This window comes from Camellia sinensis, chromosome 8 (assembly GCF_055761805.1).
Source record: "Camellia sinensis isolate YWXY chromosome 8, ASM5576180v1, whole genome shotgun sequence".
In the NCBI taxonomy this organism is placed as follows: Eukaryota; Viridiplantae; Streptophyta; class Magnoliopsida; order Ericales; family Theaceae; genus Camellia; species Camellia sinensis.
In genome coordinates this window covers 44,690,792-44,718,019 of record NC_138968.1, presented here as the reverse complement: position 1 = coordinate 44,718,019, position 27,228 = coordinate 44,690,792, and the positions used below count along the sequence as shown (strand labels likewise).

The 27,228-nt window shown below is 29.7% G+C and overlaps 1 protein-coding gene and 1 long non-coding RNA gene across 3 annotated transcripts in view; one reads left to right on the top strand and one right to left on the bottom strand.

The window, feature by feature from the left end:
• LOC145788997 (uncharacterized) overlaps positions 1 to 27,228 on the bottom strand; it is a 185,020-nt gene that overhangs the window by 61,005 nt on the left and 96,787 nt on the right. The window lies entirely within an intron of this gene.
• LOC145796916 (UPF0481 protein At3g47200-like) lies at positions 9,872 to 25,341 on the top strand. Of its 2 annotated transcripts, XM_082882568.1 has the most exons (3): positions 9,872 to 9,992; positions 10,125 to 10,164; positions 23,863 to 25,341. In XM_082882568.1, the coding sequence occupies exon 3, from the start codon at positions 23,887 to 23,889 to the stop codon at positions 25,177 to 25,179; it is 1,293 nt and encodes a 430-aa protein (XP_082738694.1). In that variant the 5' UTR covers positions 9,872 to 9,992; positions 10,125 to 10,164; positions 23,863 to 23,886; the 3' UTR covers positions 25,180 to 25,341. The 2 variants fall into 2 exon arrangements, with proteins under 2 accessions (XP_082738694.1, XP_082738695.1); XM_082882569.1 differs by lacking the exon at positions 9,872 to 9,992 and having other exon boundaries at positions 10,007 to 10,164.

Here is a 27,228-nt window from a genome sequence, read left to right as displayed (position 1 = left end):
TTACCAAGATATTTTTAAGAAATCTAAATTAAAATTTTACAATATAAGCATAAAATTTTACAATATAAGCATAAAATTTTACAGAAGAAATCAAATTTGTTCCAAATATTTTCATCTCAAGGTCATTCTTGAAAAAAAATAATAATTTTGGGGCACAGTTATAACATAATTTCTTTTATTTTTGAAAAATAATTCTTGATAATTTCATGTTATATAGAAGGTTTGGTATGGTGAATGATTTGATCATTTTTTTCATAAAGATTGATATTCATTATATAAATGCATAAACTTGGGCTTGATCGAACTTTTTAAGTTGAATTAATGAGAATTGAAATAAACTGATCTTGGAATATATAACAAAGATCTACGAAACTTAATTTAGTTTAGTAATAAATTTTTATAAAGATGAGAAATCTAAAACGGGAAAAAGTTTAAAGTTTATAAATCAGGAAAAAGTTTATAAAGATGAGAAATCTAAAAACCTGAGCAGGAGAAGAAGAAGAAGAAGAATCGTCACATACTTCAGCAGTACCTTTCAGAGACTTATCTTCCATTTTCTTTCATTTTTGTAGTCAAAGATGCCGAGAAGAAGACTGATGAGAGAGGCCTCTGAGCAAAACTTGGGATGTATATGCTCTTGCTGCTATGCAAGGTGAAACAATAATTAATGAAGATTTTTTTTCTTTTTCTTTTTTATTTATTTATTTATTTTCTATACGAAGTATGAAGTTTCTCACAAGTTTGGCCCGAGGATACATTACTCATTTCTTCTGTTTGGTAGAGCTGTGAGAAAGTACTTGTAACTTATGTCTAAACAGTTTATAACTTATAACTTATATCTAAACAATTTATAACTTATAACTTTCAGTTTAAATTGATTTCCAGCTTATTCTTAAAGCATTTCCTGCCACACTCAAAGAATAAGTTGATTTCTGACTTCCACAAAGCTATAAGCTATAAGCTATAAGCTAAACTAAACACATCAAAATAGCTTAAATTAAGTTGAAAGCTGAAATAAGCTGTAAATAATTTCTGCCAAACAGGCACATTGACTCCTTAAAAATCTATTTTTTATTTTTTATTTTTTTGCTTGGAACCTTAAAAAATATAAAGTGATTTGACATCCCTTATATAATTTATCTTTTTATCTTTTTATTTTTTTTATCACATTATTTTTTTATTTTTTTATACATTCTTTTATTAAAAGATAAAAAATACATTTATTTATATCATTCCACGTAACAATGGTCCTGTTTGGTACAGCTTATTTCAGCTTTCAGCTTAATTTAAGCTATTTTGATGTGTTTGGTTTAACTTATAGCTTATAACTTATAGCTTTGTGGAAGTCAGAAAACAGCTTATTCTTTGAGTGGGGCAGGAGATACTTTAAGAATAAGCTGGAAATCAGCTTAAGCTGAAAGTTATAAGTTATAAACTGTTTAGGCATAAGTTATAAGCACTTCCACACAGCTCTACCAAACAGGGCCAATACCAATTTGAGTGAAAAGTTTGGCTAATGAAAGGGAACTTATATTAATCAGTCCGTGGCCGGGGCCCACAGCTCACCAACTGAACTCCCCCAGTTGAATTCAAATGACAAGACTCTTATATGAGGAAGGTTCCTACATAATTAAATCAAGATTTCGTTAACACATCACTAATTTAAAAAATGAGTCTATAATAAAAATGATTTTGTTAACACATCACTAAAAATGATTTTGTTAACACATCACTAATTTAAAAAATGAGTCCATAATAAAAATAAGTTTGTATATTATTATTGCTTTATATGCACACATTAATATAAGGATTTAATTTTGAATTTGAAGAACTATTAGGATTTGTAGAGTTTATTACGGATTTTATTTTAATTATTTTAATTATTTATTTTGTAAGAGTCCTCTACATATTATTCACAAAAAGAAAAATTAAGTTCATATAATATTTGTAATATTTTTTTTTATTTGATAGCGTTTGACTCTAAAATTATAAATAGTCTAATTATAAAATTAATAGTTTAAAGGATAAATTACAATAAAACTCCTTAAATTATAACCCAGTTGCATTTTACTCCCTGAATTTTAAAATTACAGTTAATCACTTTGAAATGTTATCTTATTGTAGTTAACTTTCTCTGTTAGGATTCTGTTAAGAATTTACACAAAATCAAATTAGTGCATGACACATTTATTAAATTTTTAAGTCAATAATACTCTGTGATCATGTTTACAGTTTGACATTAAAATAAGAAAGATAAAGTACAAATGAATCACTAGATAAGAGTATTATTATCTTAGAATCCTAATGAAAAATATTAAATATAACACATTAATAATTTAAGATAATTAATTTTTAATTTTAAAATTCAAAAGGACAATGTGCAAATAAGGCAAAGTTTTAGTTTAAATTACTGAAACTAAACCAAACACGTTATACGCTCCGAAGGACCCGGACAGTGGTCTCAAATCCACAAACAACCGAAAAAAGAAAAATGCTTGTAAATTTTATTTACACCGTTCTCCTTTGTATATAGAGCATGTGAAAGATTCTCAACTTTAGAATATCCATGAAAAATACTCTTTTGCAGAGCATCTTCTTCACCTACCGGAAAGCAAGCAACAACAGATGGAATATCGATGAAAAGATTCCTTTCTTGTTTTTTTTTTTTTTTTCCAAGAAGGAAGTTTCTGCTAAATTTTTCTGATGAAGTTTGGCTAATCAAAGGAAAGTTTATTACATTTAGATCTCGTTGGAAACAGGTTAATTTAGTAATTTTTTAGTTATTTGACTACAATATGAGTTAAAAAATTAGTATGGTTGGGGTGACTTTTTAACTTTTTATGTAAAGGATGTGCAAAAAGTAGAGAGAAAAGAAAATGTTTGACTTTTTTGTATGAATTATTGATTTTTTGACTTTTTTAGTAACTCTTTAACTTTTTGACTAAATGGGCTGGTTCCCAAACGAGGCCTTAAGTCTTTGGTCGGTAGGGGTGAGCAGCAAATATATCGATCCACCAAAACCGACCGAACCGAACCGATCCGCCGCATTTTGGACGGATGCGTAATGACAAGCGGACGGTTGCGGATTGATTTTCTCAAATCCGCCAATTTGGCGGACGGATGACGGATTTGAGATTTTTTGGCCGCAACCGAACCGCCAAACCACTAAATCGCGAGCACCCCTAGTAATTTATAAGACTTTGTATTTTTAATTTGTTTAAATATTATATTTGTGTTTTCAATTGAAAAAGAGTTTAAATATTCTGTTGAAAAAAAGTTTTCAACTTGAATATATTTTTTGAATTGAAAAAAATAAACGTATTATTCATATATATTTTTTAGTTTTTAAATGTAACTCTAAAAATAATAAATAGAAAATATGATATATGCTGGTTGGTTTTTGTTTTCAAAAACATATGTAGATGTAACAATACAGAGACATTCAATCTCTACTACTGCTCTGTTCATGGTTTTGGTGATTTGAATTGTTATTATATTTTAAGAATCACAGATTGTAATACTTTATGGAGATGAATCATACTGTGATTATAATATGTGGATGAGGCATGCAGTGATCATGATATTCTAAAGTTTCAAACTTTTTTTCTTTGGATAAGGCATACAGTGATTGTAATATTTTTTTAAGTCATTGACTGTAATACTTTCTTTTTCTTTTTTTTCTTTTTTCGTTTGAGGAAGTGCACAAGTTGAATTATGTTGAAAATTTATAAAATTTTAAACCGCCAAACCGATTCGCATCCATCCGCCAAACCGCCAATCCGCTCAATCCACATCCGCCGGATTGGCGGACGGATGCGGATTGATTTTCTTCAATCCGCTAATCTGGCGGACGGATGGCGGATTGGAGGTTCCGTGGCCGCAACCGACCCGCGCCCACCCCTATTGGTCGGGACTCGTAGCTCACTTAGGGTGCATTTGTTTGGACAGACTGGATAAAGGGGATTGTAATCCATCGGACTATTAGTCCTGGGATATATTGTCCCGGGACTATTTGGTTAGACTAAATTTGTATCCTATGTTTGTTTAGTCATAAGATTAGATGTTTGGATTTGACTATTTTTAGTTTTCCAATGTTTGTTTGAGATATTATGGATAAGGATAAATACTCAAATGACTATTTTATCCTTTTTAATTATTTACTAAGTAATAGAATATTAAATATAGCTTTAATATTTTAATTATTTTAGCTAGATTAAATAAAAACTTATTTTATTTTATTTTTTGCACACTATTTTAATTATTTTAATTTATTATTTTCAATTAAATTAAATTTATAATTTATAATTTATATTTTTTATTTAATATATAATTTTAAATTAAAGACAATAAAAAAATAATTTTATTTAATATATAAATTAAATTTTCACCAACACAAAAAAAAATTAATTTATAAGGCCATAATTTATAATTTATTATTTTTAAATAAATTTAATTTATAATTTATATTTTTTATTTAATATATAATTTTAAATTAACAACACTAAAAAAATAATTTAATTTAATATGTAAATTTAATTTTTTAACAACACTAAAAAAAAATTAATTTATAAGGCCATAATTTATAATTTATTATTTTTAATTAAATTAATGTATAATTTAATTTTTTTATTTAATATATAATTTTAAATTAACAACGTTAAAAAAATAATTTATAAATGTTCAAAAGACTATTTTATCATTTTCTAATTGTTTGCTAAGTAATAGCATGAAGAGTAAAATGGACATTTCACAAAATAATCTCATGGGATACCAATTCCATGGTTTTTATCCCACCTCCCCCCATGGGATAGGATAGTCCCATATTTGTAGGACTAATAGTCCGGTTAGTAATCCTTGGACTATCGAAGGCCTCTGAACAGATTAACAAGATTAAGGGGCTAACGGAAGTAAATATATAGATATAATTGTCAAATGAGTTATGCTGACTTATATGAACAGAATATTTAAAACATTATATAAGTATGCAATAGTCATTCATATATTATACCCACACACATTAAAGTATCTTAAGTACAACCAACAAAACTACCAAGTCTTATATGTACAGAAACAACGGAACTTAAATACAAGACTCTTCAGGAACCTCCACGTGAGGCACAATGGTTGACTGACAACAGAACACAGATCCGAACAAAAACTTTCAGGCTCGAACTCCAGAATGCCCACCTACATATATATATATACACACAGTGAGGTAAAGTCCAGTGAATAACATTAAGGTAAAAGAGTTAGTGAACGAAATCCGAATATATCATAAGCAGAAAACAGACCAGAGCATAATCATTCTCATATCAAAACATAATAATGGTACATCTCATAGAACACATCACAGAACGTCTTCCGACTAGAGTAATCGGTTCCGGATACCGATTAAATACATATCACCACAATAAAGTGACTAACGAGATCTCGTAATTACTTGTATGTCATGGATCCGCATTTTCAGGCCGTCTCCCCATGACTTGGGACTATCTATGGATGCCATAATAGATTTCAAACATGGAATATTCGTTCACTAAAACAGATATCATTTCAAAAAGCAGAACTTATCATATTTTGAAATTACAAAATTTAAGGAAATAATATTGGTAATGATTAAAAGATATAAAAATTAACTTAATTTATATAAATTAAATTTTCAACTAATCACAAAATAATATATGTATTTTAAGTGATATCAAATTATAAAACTATGAGAAAATTAGAATGAAACTTCTAACCTCAAACAGAGTGTAACGTTTTTGCTTATGTTATATACTAATTTGGGTCTCATTTAAAAAATTAGTTATTTTAGTTAATTTTTTTTATTATTTTAATCTGACTAAAATAGTTATGCTTGAACAAATAATTATTTTTTAATTAATTTAATAATTATAAAAAATATAAAATAATAATAAATCGATTATGATATTTTATTTTATTAATTATTTTAACCTATCTCTCAGCTGTCTTAAAGTGAAAATTTCTCAACCTTGGGAATATCGATAAAAAAAAAAAAAAAAAAATGTTTGGGAGCACTAATTAGTGCTTCCACTAATTAGGTGGCAGTGGATCCTGCCATTAATGATATGATGTTTTGATCTTGGAGTTGTATTTTTTTTTTTTTTACTTTTTTAATACATTAGTGCTATTAGTGGTGATGTTTTTAGTGGGATGAATCATTGTTGTATTAAAAAATGACTTGGACTCTAGTGGGCGACTCCCACGCTCACCACTATTTTTGTTTGATTAATTCCAAATTTTTATTTTATTTTATTTTTTTCTATCTTAAGATTGGTTTAAAATATTTTAAATAAATATATTTTTTTACTTTTTATAAAAAAATAAAAAAATATTAATTAATGTAATCTAAAAAAATAAAAAAAATAGAGGCCTCGTTTGGGAAGTGACTATTTTAGTAGGTTATTTTAGTTTTTGGCTATTTTAAGTAGGCTAAAATTTTTGTGTTTGAGAAGATGATTGGATTTTTTTGTGGTTGGATGTGATGTTTGTGAGAGAAAAAGTGAAATGATTATGGGTTTGATGCGATATTTTGTCTTATTAGCTATTTTAGCCTATTTTGTCTTTTTGTGATTTTTAGCCTAATTTGACTATTTTTTTTTTTCCCAAACACCCCAGAGTAAAATAGTGTACTCCAAACAAAGCCTCGATCTCACAACCCCCACTCTCACAGCCCCCACAAGGGGGGGTTCCAGAATTGTTGTTTAATATTTTAACTACGACATGTATTTTATCTCTTAACTATGACATGTATTTTAATATTTTATTAATTTAAAATTATAAAAATTTAGATAAAAGTTTTAAATTTATTAACCTAATAATATTTTTACATATATAATATACATAGAAATATAAATATAGGTATAGATTTCATTGAAACTAAGGCTTCGTTTGGAAACAAATTATTTTAGTAATTTTTTAATTTTTTTGACTAAAATATGAAATAAAAAAAATTAATATATTTGAGATAACTTTTAATTTTTTATAAAAAGATGTGCAAAAAATAAAAAATAATTTTATTTTTTTTATTTTTTAATATAAATTATAGATTTTTTGATTTTTTTAATAATTTTTTGACTTTTATGTTAAAACAGTTATTTACCAAACGAGACTTAAGATAATATTTTAAACTAAATAGGGATAGTTTGGTCATTTGATTATGATTTGACATCATAAACAAATATTAATCAAAAAATTCAAAAGCCACTTTTTACCAATTTCTCAAATAATTTGTCTAAAAAAATCAAAAACTTGATTAAAAGTTAAAAAATCACTTTTTACCATCTTCCTAAAATAAGCCAAATAATGTCAGCGTTTCGGCAAGAGAGTGAGCTACACGTGAGCTCTCGAGCGTGGAACAGCTGTACGCTTTCCCGCCCACTCTAACCTGGTATTTGATTTGTTTTCTTCGAGACGGGTTTTAAATTCTGTGGGCTGGTTTTGAAACCTGATATTTGATTTGTCTTCTTCGAGACGGGTTTTAAATTCTGTGGGCTGGTTTTGAAACCTGGTTTTGATTAAAATGTAGTATAGTGTTTGGAAGGGTGTGGTGCAGCTGGCACTCGTGTGAAATTGGTTCAGCTCGTGGTGTACATGTGATTTACGTATTGCAGTAGGCTATCTTTTATATATTTTTTATATACATTTGCCGAGTGGTGTGTTAGCCCACAGTGTGATTGTATAAGTGGACCATTATTACTATCAAATGGTCTTTGTTGAGGAATTGGTGGGAGTTTAAAGCATGGGCTGTTGGCCCCACTTGGTAAGGTTTTTTGATTTATTAGTGGCCCATTTTGGACTTAATTTTTATTATCAAATGGGCTCACTATCTCCTTTGTTATTGGGCTGTTATTGGGTTCATTTGAAAAATTCTTTTGTTTAGCCTTTTGCAACGGATCATTTATAGTTGATTATTTTATGATGGTTGATTGTGTGATCCTCGTGTGACTCAATATGAGGGTGGTTTTTTTGTCAAGAGTGATTGGGGAGTCACTGCTATGGAAATAGTGGTTCATTTGCTAGCCGAGTTAGAGACTAGGAGATGAGCGGGACGATAGCTACCAGTTTTCTAGTTGCTTCTTGTCTTCATGTGACCCATCCTAATTGATCATATTGCCACGCCTGACATGGAGTGGAGGGCACACTGCCGTAGGGTTTGAGGCTTGTGATCTATCAAGGAAGAAACTGGGGGATGTGATGATTGCTCTCATGATTTTGTTAGCTATGTATTGGTTTGTTGCTGTGGGTCTATTGTTTTTCACTACAACTCCCAAGTACGTAGCTTATGGTTCCTGATTGTGCTAACTTCATGTGACTTTGTTGGGATTTCTCGTGGGGTAGATTTTTTCCTCCGTCACGGCTTTAGTTAAGTGGCTTAAATGTCACGATTGTATGTTATATGCTCAGTTAAATTAATATATATATATATATATAATTAAAATAAAGTGAAAGAAACTATTTTTTGTTTTGGTTGGGTTAAGAATATGAAAAAAATGAATTAAATAATCGTAAAAAAATTCATTTTTGTTTAATTAATTTTATTTTGTTTTTCCCGTAATTATTATCCAAAAGTAGCATGAATATTATTTAAAAAATTTAATGTCAAGTTTCTTATGCAATTATATTAAACATATGTAAATAAAATATAGGGCGAATTACACTATTAGTCCTTATAATTTAGGACTGGTGTCACTTTGATCGCTGACTTTTCAATTGTAATATATTTATTTTTAAATTTTGAATCTTGTTCTAAACAACAATCAAAGATATTTTATTTGCAACGATCTATTTCAAGGGCAAAGTTATCATATAACTTATTTTGGGTTGGTTAACTTGTATATTGTTTGAAATGTAATGACTTTTTTTTTAGTGAATAATGCTATAACTTTCTTGGTTATATAGTTCTGTTTGGTTTGATTTTTAAAATGTATTTTCAAATTTTTTTTAAGAAACTAAAAATTAAATTGGTGAAAAAAAATAAAAACACATCATTTTTATAAAATTTTTTAAAATAATTTTTTTAATTTGTTTTCATTAAATTAGTTTTTATTTTTTCAAAACTCAAACATGACGACAACTTTAATGTCATTATTAAACCAATCCATTAAATCAAAAAATTCAGAACTAAAAATATTTCATATATTAAATATAGCGATTACACATTAAAAGCTTAATAACCATCAATTATATGATAACCATTCAAAAATATTTGCTAACAATAAATACAATCATCTATTACATGATAACAATCCAAAAACATCAACAAAAACAGCTACTAATTAAAAATTAATTTGTTAAAAAAAAATATTTAAAAGATTTATCATTTTTATATAATTTTATCTCTGGTGGATAGAAATAATTTTTAAAAATTAAAAAATAATTTTTTGACATTTATTTTTACGAAGCTAGTTTATATATTATCAAATTAACAACTTTACAATAGTGTTTTCAATTGTCTTTATTTGGATCAAGATTCAAAATTCAGAGTCAAATGTTTCACAATTGAAAAGTTAGAGACTAAAGTAATACAAGTCCCAAATTACAGAAACCGTTAATATAATTCATCCTAAAATATATGACTTAAAATAGTTATTGTTTTCACTTATTTTTCAAATAAAGTTTTATTTATGCACAATTGATTGAAAATACAAAATATATAAATTTTTAGGTAGATGACAAAATTACCATTTTGATAAATTATAAATACACATAATTTTCTAATGTTAACTGTAAATTAAATGATTCAATCCGTCTAAGACTGGTCTAAGTAGTTCAACTCAAAGATATTAACGTCAAATTAGAGATTTTATATATTTATATCCATGGGATAGACATTGGTTAACAAAATGATTTATGTTAAGAATATTTCTATATACGTTTAGGCAATATTTATATATTTATATTTTTGGTCATCTTCTTTCCCTGGATTCGACTCGGTGACTCCCTTCCAGGCACTTTCCTCGTATATGAAGGTTCGTTCGTAATTCATTCTCTCACTCTTCTTTGCTTCCAATTACTAAATTTCAAACTCCTCCAATCAAACAAAAAGGCGAGGTTAAGGAGTCAATTGATTCATTCATTCTACTTTTATTATTTCTATGCAGAGATCACAATCGATTTTAAGGACACCTTGTAATCTATCTGGTAAGCCCTCCTCTATCTCTACTCTCCAACTCAACTTAATTGATTTGTACATACTGTTTTCTGTTTAAGTATCGATTTCTATTTCTATTTCTATTTCTATTAAATATAAATTATATAATATAAGCAAATAAGTTGTGAGATCGTTCTTGATGAAAACCTCAATCAATTTTTCTCAAATTTATAAATTTTTATGATGTAAAAATATATGTGTCATCACATTATTGGTTCTCATCAATTTTCTTTTTCATTTTTTATTTTTAATATTATGGAAATACCTTTCATATTTTGTCCGTTAATTAAAAAATCTTTGAAATTTTCATCAATATGGAAACTTTCTATTTTTTAAATTGATGATGAAATCTCAATATATGAATCTAAAAAAATTGTCAAAAAATAAAATATGGACCAAAATTTATTATTGTTGTAACTAATGTTACACGAATTTTAAATCTCCATCACACTTTATTTTTTTAAAAAAAATTTCAACTACTTTTTTGAGCTCCCTAATTTTTTTATTTTTTATTTTTTTGTGCCAATTTTCTTATTAACCACTTTTGATATTATTATTCAAAACTTGGATATCAATTTTCTAAAAATGCCATTTGAAAATTATAAAGTTTTCAGAAAATAAAATATGTGGACTACATGCCTTCTGATTGTTCTGATTGGGATCGTACATCACACAAATTTTGAATATACTTTATACACTTTATTTTTTAATAATTTTTCTAATTTCTTTTTCTAAGATCTTTAATTTTTTTCCATACTTATTAGACCACATGAATATTGTTATTCAACACTTATATATCACACATTACAAAAATGTTTACAAAAATTAAAAATAAAATAAAAATGAAATTGAAATATAAAAAACATAAAATGCTATATATTATATGCTCAGTTAAATTAATATATATATATATATATATAATTAGAATAAAGTGAAAGAAACTATTTTTTGTTTTGGTTGGGTTAAGAATATGAAAAGAAATGAATTAAATAATTGTAAAAAAATTCATTTTTGTTTAATTAATTTTATTTTGTTTTTCCCGTAATTATTATCCAAAAGTAGCATGAATATTATTTAAAAAATTTAATGTCAAGTTTCTAATGCAATTATATTAAATATATGTAAATAAAATATAGGGCGAATTACACTATTAGTCCTTATAATTTAGAACTGATGTCACTTTGATTCTTGACTTTTCAATTGTAATACATTTGACCTTGAATTTTGAATCTTGTTCTAAACAACAATCAAACATATTTCATTTGCAAACGATCTATTTCAAAGGCAAAGTTATCATATAACTTATTTTGGGTTGGTTAACTTGTATATTGTTTGAAATGTAATGACTTTTTAATGCTGTAACTTTCTTGGTTATATAGTTCTATTTGGTATGGTTTTTAAAATGTATTTTCAAATTTTTAGAAACTAAAAATTAAATTGGTGAAAAAAATAAAAAAATATCATTTTTATATAATTTTTTTAATTTGTTTTCATTAAATTAGTTTCTATTTTTTCAAAACTCGAACATGACAACTTTAATGTCATTATTAAACCAATCTATTAAATCAAAAAATTCAGAACTAAAAATATTTTATATATTAAACATAACGATTACACATGAAAAGTTTAATAACCATCAATTACATGATAACCATTTAAAAATATTTGCTAACAATAAATACAATCATGTTAAAAAATTATAACCATTTTCGATAATCTTTAAACATAATATTCAATCTTCTAAAAATTAGAAATATAATATCCAACAAAAGATATAAATCAAAATATTCAATCTTTTATCACTTTCTATTATCTTTTGACCACGTTTGGTCATTTTGTATTGAAGATTTTTGAATCTCTGTGGGTATGCTCACAAAAAAAGCACTTAATAGTTGGAGTAGAAAAATAGGTAAAGCCCATGAAACCCATGCCTTGTGACTCAAAAAAGCCCTCGCTTCAGTGCCTAAGCTGCGCCTTTGCGTATTGTGCCTCACCTTGACTTGTTCGAAGCGTAAGGTTGCGCCTCATTGCAAGCCTTTTAAAACAGTGGCTAGCACAAATGTTGTTCTATTCAGTTTGTGACCAACTAAAGTTACGTCTAACCTTGAGTTTATATTTTAAGAAAATTGCGTATTAGTGGGGCAAACTAAAATTTGTTTCTCTATATTTGAATCGCTTTGGATGCAAGTCCGATGCCAGCAAAGATTTGCATCAAATATAAAATGGACTTGCACCAAATATAAGACAAACTTTCACCCCATAAAATTAGGATTTTTTTTAATCCGTTTTCTAATTGATTTGAGATTCTCTCATATTTTTAATAATTGACCAATTTTAACCTTGCACTACATGTCTAACCATTCTATAAATTACACAAATCTCTTCCCAGATAAACTATTCAGTGATATCATTTACAAGAGGTTAGCTTAGTTAACAAGGATAATGATCATAATATATGATTGGTACAGATTCTAACAAAGTTTAGTTAGAGGTTGATTGTAGGGTTGAAAATTGTAAGGGTAATTGGGGAATGAGCAATAAAAAAGTGTGGTTGGAGAAGGAAATTAGAAACGAGAGTTGAAAGTGAATAACAAGAGGAGCGAAATGATTTAGAGGTGAATTTTATTATGCAATTTTAAATTGTAAATTTTAATTTTTATGTCCTTTGAGAAAATCTAATGTCAAAGTATATATATTTAACTTTTATGCTAAATGTAATTTTTATATTTCATACAATTTTTTTGCTCTAAAATGTTACTAATCTATTAGTTAATATTTAAAATAAAATATTATTGATAACACAATTGAAACACGACTTTAGGGGTTGTTTGGGATGTTCTAAATAAGTGCACTTTTTGACTTTTTATGAAATATGGGTTGAGTATGGGTTAGGTTTGAAATGATGTGATAGAGAGATGATGTGACTTAAATAAGAATGATGTGACTTAAATAGGATAGTGACTTTTTAGTTTTTTGGCTTTTTTAGAGGATGACAAACAAGACTTAAGAAAATATCTTATTCATATAATTTAAACTACTTTTTACTTTAAATTCTAAAATTATTACTTTAATTTTTAAGATAAAATTTTAATTATTTATTTAAGACCGTGTTTACCGCTAGTATATTTATATGTATGTATGCATGTATGTATGTATGTTTAAGTTCTTCTGAATCAAATCTGTACTTTTTATCTGTCCTCCCTAATTGAGAAACAATTATTACTTTGGCATCAAACTTGTAAATAAAGTGTTATTGACAAAGGGCTATTTTGGGAAGTTGGCTAAAAGTCACTTTTTTTGGTTTGTAGCAAAAGCCAAAAGTTGGCTTTTTTATCTTTTTTTTCATTTGGGAAGTTGGTTTTTAGCCAACAGTGAAATTACAATTTTACCCTCATGGGTCAAAATGTGTTACATAGGTGAAGTCGTAAATATTTTAAATAAATGGGAGTAATTTGGTTATTTTATTATGATTTGACATCATAAACAAACATTAATTAAAAAAGTCAAAAGTCACTTTTTACCAACTTCCCAAATCATTTGTCTAAAAAAGCCAAAAGCTTGATTAAAAGTCAAAAAGTCACTTTTTACCATCTTCCCAAAATAAGCCAAAGATTCCTAATTCATTCACTTATTCCATCAAAGAAAGTGTTACCGGTCTACTCATTCTACTATTGTTTCTGGTGATTTCGGACTCCTTAGACAATTATCGACATTCTTTGTATCTTGTGAGTTTTCCATTATTTATTCCACTTGATACGCACATACATACAATTTTGTATTTTAGTATTTCCATGCTTGTAAATTCTATGTATACGTAGTCCGTGGCAGTTATCTCTATATTGTTATGGTATATATATAATCAATACCAAACTCTAGGACTTGAGCAAACAACGAATCTAGAACTATGAAGTAAAAGAATAGAAAATCAAACTCACAAAAGCAACATAAGAGATTTACGTGGTTCACCCAAATTGCAGGCTACGCCCACGGGGTCGCTTTGAATTTACCAAGAGTCTCTCACACTAAATCTCACAAACACTCTCTCTATAATGATCTATCTCTCATCTTCACTATTGTGTATTTCTCTCTAAGATCACAAAACTAATGAATCATAAATATAGAGGTATATGGGTGTATTTATAGGCTAACCTCAAACCCAATCCTAAATTAATAAGGAAATCAAAACCTAAATGAGCAAGGAAAACCTTAACTAATAAAGAAATAGTTGAGAGTTCAAATCTAACCAAATACTAATTTTCTTATTTCGTTTCCTAATTTGATTAGGTTTAGTCTTGTTTCAGGATCCATCAATAGCCTATGTTTCACGGACTCGGCAGAAGTGTCGGACACAGATACGTGTCTAAGAGTCGGATTCTCCATTTTCTTTGATTTTAGGATATGGGGACACCGATAAAAAGTTGGACACGAGTACGAGGATACATTTATTTATATATATATTTTAAAAACATATGAAGGAAATTCCATATTTAACATGTAAAAATAAATAACGAACAGTTGATTCAGGGATGGTAGTCCCACATAATAATAGATAGGAAAGAACTTCTATCTGTTGGTATATCCATAATAATACTAAAAAAATATATATAATAAAATTAAATAGAAATGACAAAACAATTATTTTATTATTATTAAAGAATGAAGTACAGAATAAATTACAGAATTAAAAATACAGGATTGATTGAAATCTGGATATTACAACTTGAAGAACAGGAATATTAGACAAACCAAATTCTGAAATAAAATAATTAATAGAGACGGAAAAGAAGGCAAACCGAAGCTTGTGGTGGCCACAGTTTCCTTAAAATAGATTTATTGCCTCATCAATGGGTGCTGGAAATATGCCGGAGTCTTATCTCCCAAAGTATGACGGTAGAAACCAGTTAGAGCAGAAGCATCTTTTGAATAACTTCGGCGAACTTGACAGTGACAACACTCTTTCTCTAACAAGAACCAAAGAAATGGCTAGCAAACAGAAGATAGGAAATTTTTTTCTTTGGTGTAAAAATCATCTCCAACTTCATTATCTGAAAACGCCATCTCATTTTTCATCTCAAAAATCTCTCCAAAGAAATCCTACTAAGTTGAAGGGAAAAGGCTTTATACAAGTAGGGGAGTCCCTAGCCATGGCCATGAAGGCTGCCATCATGAGGGCCATCAAATGCCATTAACTCTAACCATTAGGGTTAGACTTACAAAGGTTAGAAACTCATGACCACTAATATGATCATCAACTCTGTCATTAAAAGATCAGAGTTTACAAAAGTCTCAAACTCCCATGTGTTTAATATATGCAAATAAATATGTATATAATGGTGTTTGAATAATTCAAACATATGGGTCGCAAAACAGATACGGATGTTGGGTCACAATCCGATCCAAGCCTAATTTAAAACAAATGCACAAGCTAAGCTCAACACAGCACAACTCAGCCCAAGCTGAAGACTAGGTCTAAATCTAAGTCAAAGACCAAACCTAGCACATGCACAAGCACAAGCCTAGGCCTAGTCCAAACTAAGACTAAGTCCAAATTTAAGCCCAATTTTATTGATTCCCACTTTATGAGACAATTCTCATTCACTGCCTAATGGTTTCGGCTCATCATTTTTGTATTGTAATCTTCTTACTTAAGATAATACAACCCCAATTAGACCCACCTCAATTGATGGTTGGGTCTCACTTTAATTTCGAATTAAAATTGTCGAAAAATCATTATTTTCTAACAATCCCTCACAAGAATAAAATTGGCCGAATAAAGAAAAATAGACAACGTTTAACAACAAAGACTTGGAGAGAGCACACAGATTAACCCTGCATTAGAAAAGGTATCTGTAGGCCTTGAACCCTTCGTAGTGAAAGTCTCATCGAATTTACTGATTGACCAGTGAACGTGATGTTTTGAGCTGTTTTGTCGTTTGTGTAAACCAAGACAATAGACCTCACACAGGAGTTACTTCAATCATCGTTTTGTTGTCACTGTTGTGTCTTGTTTGGCCCTGTAACACTTGCCTGGTTCGTTGAGTGTTTTTAAATAATTCGGCTTTGTTAATTTTTAAAGAAGCGGCCCCACTTCGCAATCATATAGGTGACCTACATAAGGTATCTCGCTATACCATGGCTGACTATTCACATCAAACAGGTCATTAAAAGCATCAGCTTAATCTTCCACCCCACAGGGTATCACTGTATAATGAAATGGCAAGAGGATTTACTTCTTCAGTGACTCAACTGTTACACGCAATTAGGTTGTCCCTTTGAACCTAGATCTTGGAATCTCTAGTCAACTAGGTTGGGTTTTCCATTATGGTAACTCTTGATTAAGGCCTTAACCCCATTCCTTTTGATTACTTTTCTACTAACTTTTGATTTAACCCTTTGTTTAACGGATCTACAATGTTGTCTTGAGACTTTACATAGTCTATAGGACAACTTCATTAGAGAGTAGTTGACGTATGAAATTATGTTTACGACGGATATATCTAGACTTTTCATTATACATATTACTCTGTATCCGTCCAATCACCGATGGGCTATTACAATGAATACAGATAGCGAGCACTTGTTTCAGCCAACGTGGAATATCTTCAATGAATTGGCACAGCCATTCAGCTTTTTTTGTTGCTTTATCCAAAGTAATAAACTCAGATTCCATCGTTGATCTTGATAAACACGTCTGCTTGGAAGATTTCCAAGACACAACTGGCTCTCCAAAGGTAAACACATAACCACTAGTGAATTTAGAGTCCTTTATGTCAGATATTCAATTCGTGTCACTATAACCTTCTAGCACTGCTGGGTATTTGGTGTAATGCAGCCCATAATCTCGGGTGTAGCATAAATAACCCAACACTCGCATAATGCCCTTCCAATGAGTAGCATTAGGATTACTCGTATATCTAAGCCTGTTAATTGAGTAGGCTATATCTGGCCTTATATAGCTCATCAGATACATCAAACTTTCAGTGACACTGGAATATTTTAGTTTGAGAGATATTCTCACCATTATTCTTGGCCAAACGTAGACTCAAAGTCTACCAGTGTCCTTGACACACTTGTATTTGATTTACCAATTTTTTCAATACCCATAATCACATTTGCAAGGCTCATATCTTTCATGCCAAATTTAGAGTTTAACAACTTCTTGGTAGTTCTAATCATTTCATCATTACTACCAACAATGAGTATGTCATCAATGACATAACCTCTGTCAGTATTTTTGACATATACACATTTTTCACTCATTGATTCTAAACCCACTTGACAACATAGCATTACCAAACTTCTCATGCCATAACGTAGGGACTTGCTTCAAACCATACAATGATTTAACAAGCTTACAGACTTTCTCATGTTACCTTGGAGCTAAAAACCCCTCGGGTTGCTCCATATAGATTTCTTCATCTAAGTTTCCATTTAAGAAAGTTGTCTTTACATCCATTTTGATGCATCTCCGGACTTCGCACAATTGTGATCAGACTCACCATAATTGGTGATCACATATCAAAGTAATCCAAGCCTTCTTTTTGCCAGTATCCTTTGATAATAAGCTTGTCTCATCAGCTATCATTCACTTGCATCCCAGGTCTTCCTACCTATGCAAGATAAAATTAAATTAATAACTTTTTTCTAGGGAACTTGCAACTTCAAAGATGCTTTTAGCCTGACTAGCCACCATATAAGTTTAAAAAGATTAGACAGAAAAACTTTAAAGTCATAGCCTTTTAACATCTTCTTGGCTCATCTCTTTTCTCGTAAAAACCGCTTCCTCAATTCCATGATGGTAGTCCTGTGTAAATCTAAATTTCGGTTTTTCTAAATTTCACAAGAAACCGATATGCACTAATATATTGTGCATAACTGTTGAACACAAATTCAACGGATTTTAGGCCTATCCTAATCCTTTTGGGTTTAGGTATGGTTACATTTTGCATGACACCTCCATGTTTGTAGAATTTAAACGAAGGTTTTCGGCTTTTCCAAAAATTCATACAGGGTCTTTATATAATACCTTATATCACAATGATTATGAGACTATCAAAATCATATCTCCGAAAAATATTTGCAGACCGTCATTAACCAAATTAGGTCTTTTCAGAATTCAAGGCACTAAACCCTATTTGGTCCAACCTGTCACTCTAAAGTCAATAGCCTTACTATTAGGAAACACAGATCCAGTGTTCAATAATTTACTATTTGGAACTTCATGACATGGCCAGTAGTCTTATCACTAGGAATTACTAATTTTTCAGCATGTGGTCAGTAGGCTTTTCACTACTAGGAATCACATCTTGACATGTGATCAGTAGTCACTCCACTATTAGGAATCACAACGTCATGACATAGGATCAGTAGATTCTTTCATTATTAGAAATCATGTCTTAACATGTGATTAGTAATCTGTTCACTACTAGGAACAACAATCTCATAACTGTATAGCCAGTGATCTAACACCTCTTAGGAATCATGTCTTGCACTTATTAGCAGCCACAAATTAAAGAATATATTCGGAATTATAAAAATTCAGAAAATATATTCACCCACCCCAACGGGTTGTCTCATCTTTGCATTTAAACAGAGTCATATAGCAATCACACGTGCTAATTGACACAAGGATAACATATTAATTGCCTCGGATTAATAACTAAAAATTAGTCACCTTAGACAACGTAACTGCCTTTTTGACAGAACTTTACATTGTTAATTCAGAAATATTATCATGCAATTTTATGATCTCATCTAATCACACTTGATCGTTCTTGATATTCCTTTAAGAATCTCGCAAGGCATAAGGTTGTTAGGTGGAACATCTTTTGTTGTCATCTCTTGAAGCCATTTCTAAAAACTACAACAGAATTTCAACTATTCTATTTCTCCAGGAACCAAATTAATACTAGGAAATCTCAAAAACTGAAATTTAATTGAAACTAATCTCCCCACTAACTTCAGAATCAAACAAGATCAAGAAAGTTTACAGGAAGACTAGAGGGGTACAACGGTTCCACTTAAAACCCAGTTAACTTCAGACAAAACCTTCAAGAGCTTGACTCATTGTCAATGGGAAACAAATTCAAAATTAAGTTTCTAGGGGATAAATCAGGTTAAAAAAACAATTCCAAGCAAAAAAAAATTTACTACCAGAAATACACCACTCATAAAAGTTAATCGGTACTCCCATAACTGAGCCCATTATTTTTGAATAAAAATCAAAAATATTTTAGCTAATGCTAAAATTTGGTTTCTTCTCCCAAAACCAAAGTACTTCGGAAATAATCAAATTATAACCAAAGACTTTCTCAAAACTTCATCAAATCCCAAAGGTTTGCAACCCATGAAAAACCAAATTTGCCTCAGTTGCCATTTCTGAATACAAATCATAAATACCTTTTTAGCCAAAGCTAAAATTTGGTTTCTTTATAGAAAACTAAAACACTTTGGGAATAATAAAATTAATCCCAAAGACTTTTTCAACAAATCCGAAGGTTTATAATTTTTTTTCTCCCTTTTTTTTTCCCCTTCACTATGGTAAACTTTCACAAATTATTAATTAAAACTACTACAAATTGAAATGCAACTATTACAATTGTAAATTGTCCAAACATGCAAGATTTGAGTTCACGGGATGATTTGTTTAGCCAACACTATACTTCTCCACCTATAATGCTTATCTTTGTATAAAATACATTACAAAACTCTATCCTCGTTCTTGCTAAATCTCAATACTCACTGTTTATATACACACTTAGATACAAGACGAGTTAATGAACTAGTAAAGTGAATATTACAAAAATAATTTCAGCTATAGCTCTCATTGCTTAATTCAAACGGCTATAAATGCATTGTAGCTACAAGAATGTCATGAGTTGCATGGCTATGAATCAAATATACATATGGAAATATTATGGTCATAATGTTGGCATTCCAACCATCCAACTTAAATAATAGATTTAAACTTCCATGAATATAAAAATATTTTGGAGTAATTTCCTTGATTACACGTCAAACATGAAATGACTCAAAAAATAAATAGAATGAATAAGAGTTAATGTCATTACAATGCCAAGTTATAGCACCATGCGATAATGCAACATAATCATAAGCAAGCACAGTAATAAGACTATTATACTAGAAAAACCAAAACTGTTTTACTAAATTTTCTTCCAAAACAAACTTGTTTGGATATTTTATACCATCGGAAACCTGCCCGACTAGACGAATATTTGAAGTTTTCAAAATGAAAAATCTAGCTCTTTGATTTTTCCAGAATTTAATTAATCAAAAATAATGAAATTTACAAACAAACAAATTAATACGTGGATTGAATCCGAAATAATTCTCCACAACAAAGCGAATAATTAAGTTCACAAGTATGTCCAAAAATCCGAAGGTCTAGTATTTGTACAATCCATGCTTAGGTAATCCTGTTCAAAACAAAAATTAGTAGTCCCAATTTATTTGTTTTGTTTTGTTTATTTGTATCCTCCTTTCATGCTTAGGTAAACCTGTAGAAAAAGTTAGCTACAAAACAAATAACAAACAAATCAAATAAATTAGAAATAATCTTAAGAAATAAGATTCTTATTTTATTTTATCAACTATTAAAACCTCATGTACTAATAACCAAATAACTCATGCAATAACAACTAAATAACATAAAATATATTGCATGAATAAATTACTAGAAATAAATAACTCAAATCCAATAACTCTAGGCAATTAAATTAATTTTAGTTCCAAGAGTCACTAGAATAAAACTATAATAAAAACTAAATTGTTTTATTAAAAATTATTTATAAAAATCAGTTTTAAGATTGTTGGTATTTTTCCATAATAATGCTAGAAAAATATATAAAATAAAATTAAATAAAAATGACAACAAATTTTCTTTATTATTAAAGAATGAAATACAAAATAAATTACCAAACTAAAGATATAGGAATGATTGAAATCTGAATATTACAACTTGAAGAACAGGATTATTAGGAAAAAACAATTCTGAATTAAAATAATTAATAGAGACGGCAAAGAAAGTAAATCGAAGCTTGTGGTAGCCACAATTTCCTTAAAACAGATTTGCCGCTTCACCATGGGTGCTGAAGGTATGTCGGCGTCTCTCTTCTAGGATGCGATGGTCGAAACCAGCTATAGTAGAAGTACCTTCTGAATAGCTTCGGCGAACTTGACAATAGCAACATTCTCCAACAAGAATCAAAGAAAGGGCTAGCAAAAAGAAGATAGGAAAATTTTTCTTTGGTTTAAAAAATTTCTCCAACTTTATTCTATCAAACCGCGATATCATTTTCCATATCAATAATCTCTCCAAAAACATCCTACTAAGGTGAAGGGAAAAGGCCTTTATTTATACAAGTAGGGGAGTCCCTAGCCGTAAAGGCTATCATCATGAGGGCCATCAAATGTCATTAACCAAGGCCATCAACTTTAGTCATTAGGGCTAAAGTTACAAAGGTTAAAAACTCATGGCTGCTAATATGGTCATCAGCTCCATCATCAAACGACGAGAGTTTACAAAAGTCTAAAACTCCTATGTGCTTAATATATACAAATAAATATGTATATAATGATGTTCGAATAATTCAAACAGATGGGTCGCAATATGGATGTTGGGTCACAACCCGATCTAATCCCAATCTAAAACACATGTTCAAGCTAATCCCAACACAGCACAGCCAATCCAAGCTCAAGACTAGGTCCAAATCCAAGTCTAAGACCAAACCCAATACCTACGCAAGTACAAGCACAAGCAAAAGCCTAGACTCAGTCCAAACCAAGACTAAGTTCAAATCTAAGCCCAACTTTATTGATGCCTACTTTATGAGACAATTCTCATTAACAACCTATGGTTTCGGCTGCTCATTTTTATATTGTAATCATTTTACTTAAGAAAATACAGCTCCACTCGGACTCACCTCAATCGGCAATTGGGTCCCACTTTAATTTCGAATTAAAGTTGCCGAAAAATCATTATTTTCCAACACTATCCATATTGACAAGAACCAATAGATCATAGAACGTAAATTGCCTGATGAGTTTGTTTTTAAATGGAATGTTCATTATGATGATAAGTAGTCAATTAGGAGCCGGATAAGCAAGTGCGAAAATAAAAGCTTGTATAAATACGAAAATTGAAACTCATTATCTTGCGCTATTTGTTGAGGAACTAACAAAAAATAAGCTGAGTTATTTCTCTTTCCAAGCCAGAGGGTTCTTGATGTAGAATGTTTGGTCATATAGTTTCTGGAACTCATGGACAAACGAGACAAAGGCAAAAGGCACTAGTAATAATTAATAGTAATAAAACCTGCAATAAAAATCTAATGGATCGAGACTTGGATGATGGATTGTCTTATAAAATCTCGTGAGAATGCCAACAAATTTACTCATTCAGGTATCTTGTTCTAGTTGGAAGATGAAGATTTAGATTATTTGTGAGATGTCACCAACAAAGTGACAAGCATCTTGAATATGGCTTTTACGGCCCTGTTTGGTATCATTTTTAATTTTTTGTTTTTTGTTTTCATTTTTGGAGAGCATATAAATGGTGTTTACTGAACTATATCTAAAAATGTTATAGGGGGGGAAAAAAAAAATCTAAAAACAATCCATATCTTTGGAAATACAAAATTTAAAGTTTTTGAATTTTCAACTTTTTTTGTGCAAAAATGAAAATGATAGGTATTTTTTGAAAATTTTCATTATTTTTGTTTCAGAATAGGCTCTAATTGTTTCCAATACTTAAAGAATGAATAAATCACTTAGGTTGGTTTTTTAAGGCAAAGTTTCACATGCTGAATGTTGAATCAAAGGATCTAAGTTTCGATTATCAACCAAAGTCATTATAGTTTGAGAATGATGAAAGAATGTTGTTATCCAAAGTTAAAAGACTTTTCCACCTAACTAATGGAAAATAAAAAATTTAGAGACCCTCGGGATATTGATTCGCGATTATGTTTTAATTTTAAATAGTAAATACCAAATTCCAATCAAACAATCAATAACAAATCGGCTTAATGATTTAAATGATAAAAACCAAGGGCAAAAGCCACAAAACAATCCACTAAGAAGACAGAAAGGCATTACACACGATTACCTTTTTGACTATTTGATGTTTTAGTGACTTTTTGATGTTTTATGAAAATACGTGTAGAAAAAGTAGGGAGGAGGAGTTGACTTTGTGTAATAACTTTTTCACTATTTTGTTAAGTTGCCAAACCAGCAGTGTCTATGAAAGTGATATCCCCGATTAAATGGTCGTTAAGGTTTTTGCCCATTTAAATTTTAGGCTACCTATAAAGTTGATCTATGAATGAAAAATAAGTATTTCTTGATTAATAGGAATCTAATAGTTTTGAAGAAAAGTAAGACAATGCTTTCTACCCTTCTGAATTCAACTGTTACTGGTTCAGTCTATTATTACACTACAATATTTGTCTTTTCTCCAAATGAATTCTGATGCAGGGGAAAGAACATTTCTAGAGGTAAAATTATTGTATGTTCTATAATATTCTAAATTGGTAATTGTCGAACAAGAAAATAGAGTATAAAAATTGACCAGGACTTGGTGGGTGACATCGACTACCTTAAATAGGTGGCATATTTGATTTTGGCACATTGGAATTCATTTTTATAACAACTTAGTGTTTTGTTTGGAACAGGGTACTAGATTGCTTCTTAAGTAAATGGCGTGGAGTGGTGGAAAAGATTTTGTTTCGATGAATATTTATGAAATGCTTGAACGTTTCTCCCATCCACCAACGGAGTTTTGTATATTTAGATTACATGAAGAACTACGTCAGTTAAACGACAAGGCCTATGACCCAGAGATTATTTCAATAGGTCCTTACCACCGTGGTAAACAAAACCTACAGATGATGGAGCGGCACAAGTTATGCTATTTTCATTCACTTCTTCAAGCAAAAAATCAGAGTCCAAAAGAATATGTCGATGCTATTGGAGAACTAGAACAAAAAGCACGTCAATTTTATGCTGAACCTATAAGCCTTGATTCAGATGAAATGATCACAATGATGGTACTGGACGGCTGCTTTATCATTGAATTGTTGCGGAAGTTTGATATGGAATTCTTGAGAGATGAGAATGATCCTATTTTTAAAATGGACTGGATTTTTAATAGGTTGCAGCGCGATTTAATGTTATTTGAAAACCAAATTCCGTTCTTTATACTGTGCAAGTTATTTGATATGATCGAGGCACCAGGCAACCATAAGAGGCTCATTTATTTGGCCTTGAGATTTTTTAGTGATCTCTTACCAGGTACCGGTAAAAGGGAAGATGGAAAAGAGTCACACAGTAAGATCAGTCATTTACTCAGGTTGATACACAGTAACTGGCGCCTGTCATTTGCATGGTTGGAGCCTGTTGAAGATGCCTCGAATAAAAAAGGAAAAGGGAACTGGCGATTTATTCCTAATACAAGAGAGCTCCAAGAAGCTGGAGTTAAGATAGAGAAGTTTGAGGTTACAGGAGGTAGCTTGTTTGATGTCAAGTTCAAAAGTGGGGTAATGCAGATTCCACCTTTAACTATTGAAGGCAGGACAGAGTCATTCTTCAGAAACCTGATTGCATACGAGCAATATAGTCCTGATAACCAACTCAGTTATGTCACTGATTATGTGAAATTTTTAGATTGCCTCATTGACTGTCCAAAGGATGTCAAAATACTTTCTCGTTGTGGTATCATCGATAATTGGTTAGGTGATGACGAAGCGGTTTCCAACTTATTTAACAAGATTAGTGACACGGTCTCGGGGACAAGCACGCATTTCCAGTATGTTGATATCTTCAACAGGGTGAACATCTATTGCAGCCAGCCCTGGAATCTGTACAGGGCAACTCTGAACCGGAATTATTTTAATAACCTGTGGGGAATGATTGCAATTATGGCTGCTTTGGCATTACTTCTACTCACTTTGACACAAACTGTATTTACGGTTTTTCGTTGGAAATTGTAATTGTCGGAGCGACAAAATAGATGGTCACAACTTATTGGTGAGAGTATCAGTGTGCTCTTCCTTATCATCTTTAAACTCTCCGTTTGTAATTACTTTGACAATATTCATACATATATGTATATGTGTATGTTTGCTTTGGATATTAATTTGCTCTTCAGTGAATTGTTCTCTTCTCCTCTCTTCCCTTTTTGTTATTCATTCTCTTCTGTTTTGTGTCTGCTTTATATATTGATTTGCTCCGGTGGATGTTTCTTTTTCTTTTTTTTTTTTTTTCTTTTTTCATTCTCGTCTGTTGCTTTAGTATGTAGACTAAATAAATATAGAAAAATCCATCCCTAATGACATGGAATAGACCATGTGAAGGGGCCCTCACTTTCTATCACTCTCTATTCTTTCTCTTACTTTATTACAGGTCAAAATAGGGATAATGTATTAGATGTAGAACCCCTTATTTATGACACAGTTAACCTATTCATTTATGTAATTTACTACTTTGGCAACAACTTTTACGCCTTTACAATCCTAATATTTTGGTTATTATGCTAAGTGATGTTAAAGTGTTGTTTGTTATGAGGTGAAGAAGCTTAGGTTATGTACTTGTTATATTGTTTGTGAACATTTTGGTATTTTTAACAGATAGGTACAAATAGGCTGGGTGAATTTCAACAGATTGAGGCAAATAGACTCGGTGAATTTTAACCGATAGAAAAAAGTAGGTTTGGTGAATTTCGACAGATAGATACAAAATTTGAACAAATAAGTTCAAAAAATTTAACAGATAAAATAAAGTTTAGAACAGATAGGTTAAAATAAAAATTTCAGTGGTAAATGTCCTTTTGACCAACAAATGTTTTTATGGCCCTAATAGTTTTGCCCTTATCCTTAATGACGTACCAGGTGGAAATATAGATTTATCACCATTTTTTTTTTACTTTACTTTACTTTACTTTATTTTTTATTTTTTTAGATGTACACAACCTAGATGCACTTAAAAATAAAATATTTGTGAATAAATAAATAAATAAATAAATAAATACATAAAAATACAAAATATACTGAAGTTTTGTAAAAAAAATTTTTTGGTTGTATTTAGTGAATGTTTTAAAGAATGTTTTCACAAATATTATACTTTATTTATATTATATGCATCTAAAATCTAAAAAGTAAAAACATTACTTAAATATTAAAAAAAATATGAACCCTCCCAAACAGAAAAGGGTTTATTATACTTTCTACCTCCAAATGATCATTAAAGTATCTCCCTAATCTCTAAACTATTGATTGAGTCTAGTAAGTTACTAAAGCATATATATCAAAATCTATTTAATTCATAAATTATCGATTGAATCTGTTAAGTATCTAGACTATTTTAATTCAAACACATTTACTTCCTGAAATGATTAAGCAAATAAAATACATGTCCATAATTATTATAAATTAGTAAAATACCCTACATAGTTAGTATTTTGTTTAAAAAAAAGCTTAAATTTATTTATCTTTAAAAAGTGTTTTATTTCACTTTGTGTTTAAATTAATATTAAATGCTGATTTATCAGTCTTACCAATAAAATTATATGAGTATTAGATATATTAAAGAAGTAAAATTAGATAATTTAAATAATAAGATTTTGCTACAAATAATAATAATAAATAATATATTAATTAAATTATAAAAAAAAAACTTAGTGAAAAATTTAAAGACAATCAATTAGGTTTGAATTAAATATTTTAGCCATTTAATAGAATCAATTGATAATTTACAGACTAAATAGACTTTTATTTATATACTTTAGCACTTAAAACTCAATGTATCAAGTGATAATTAATTAAACCTGTATGATAACCACAATTGATATCACTTAAAAACTTAAGTGTCTCTTAAAATGTAGGTCAAAACTTGTGAAAATTTTAAGTTACTTAATTCTAACTGAATCTATAAATATTAAAAATAAATACCGATATACACTATTAGAAGCTCACCACCACCACCACCACCGCCGCCTTCATCACCATTGTCATTGTTGTCACAAGTACCACTATAATTTTACT

Coding starts and splice junctions, on each gene's coding strand:
- LOC145796916 (XM_082882568.1), top strand. CDS start 23,887: ATGGCGTGGAGTGGTGGAAAAGATTTTGTTTCGATGAATATTTATGAA.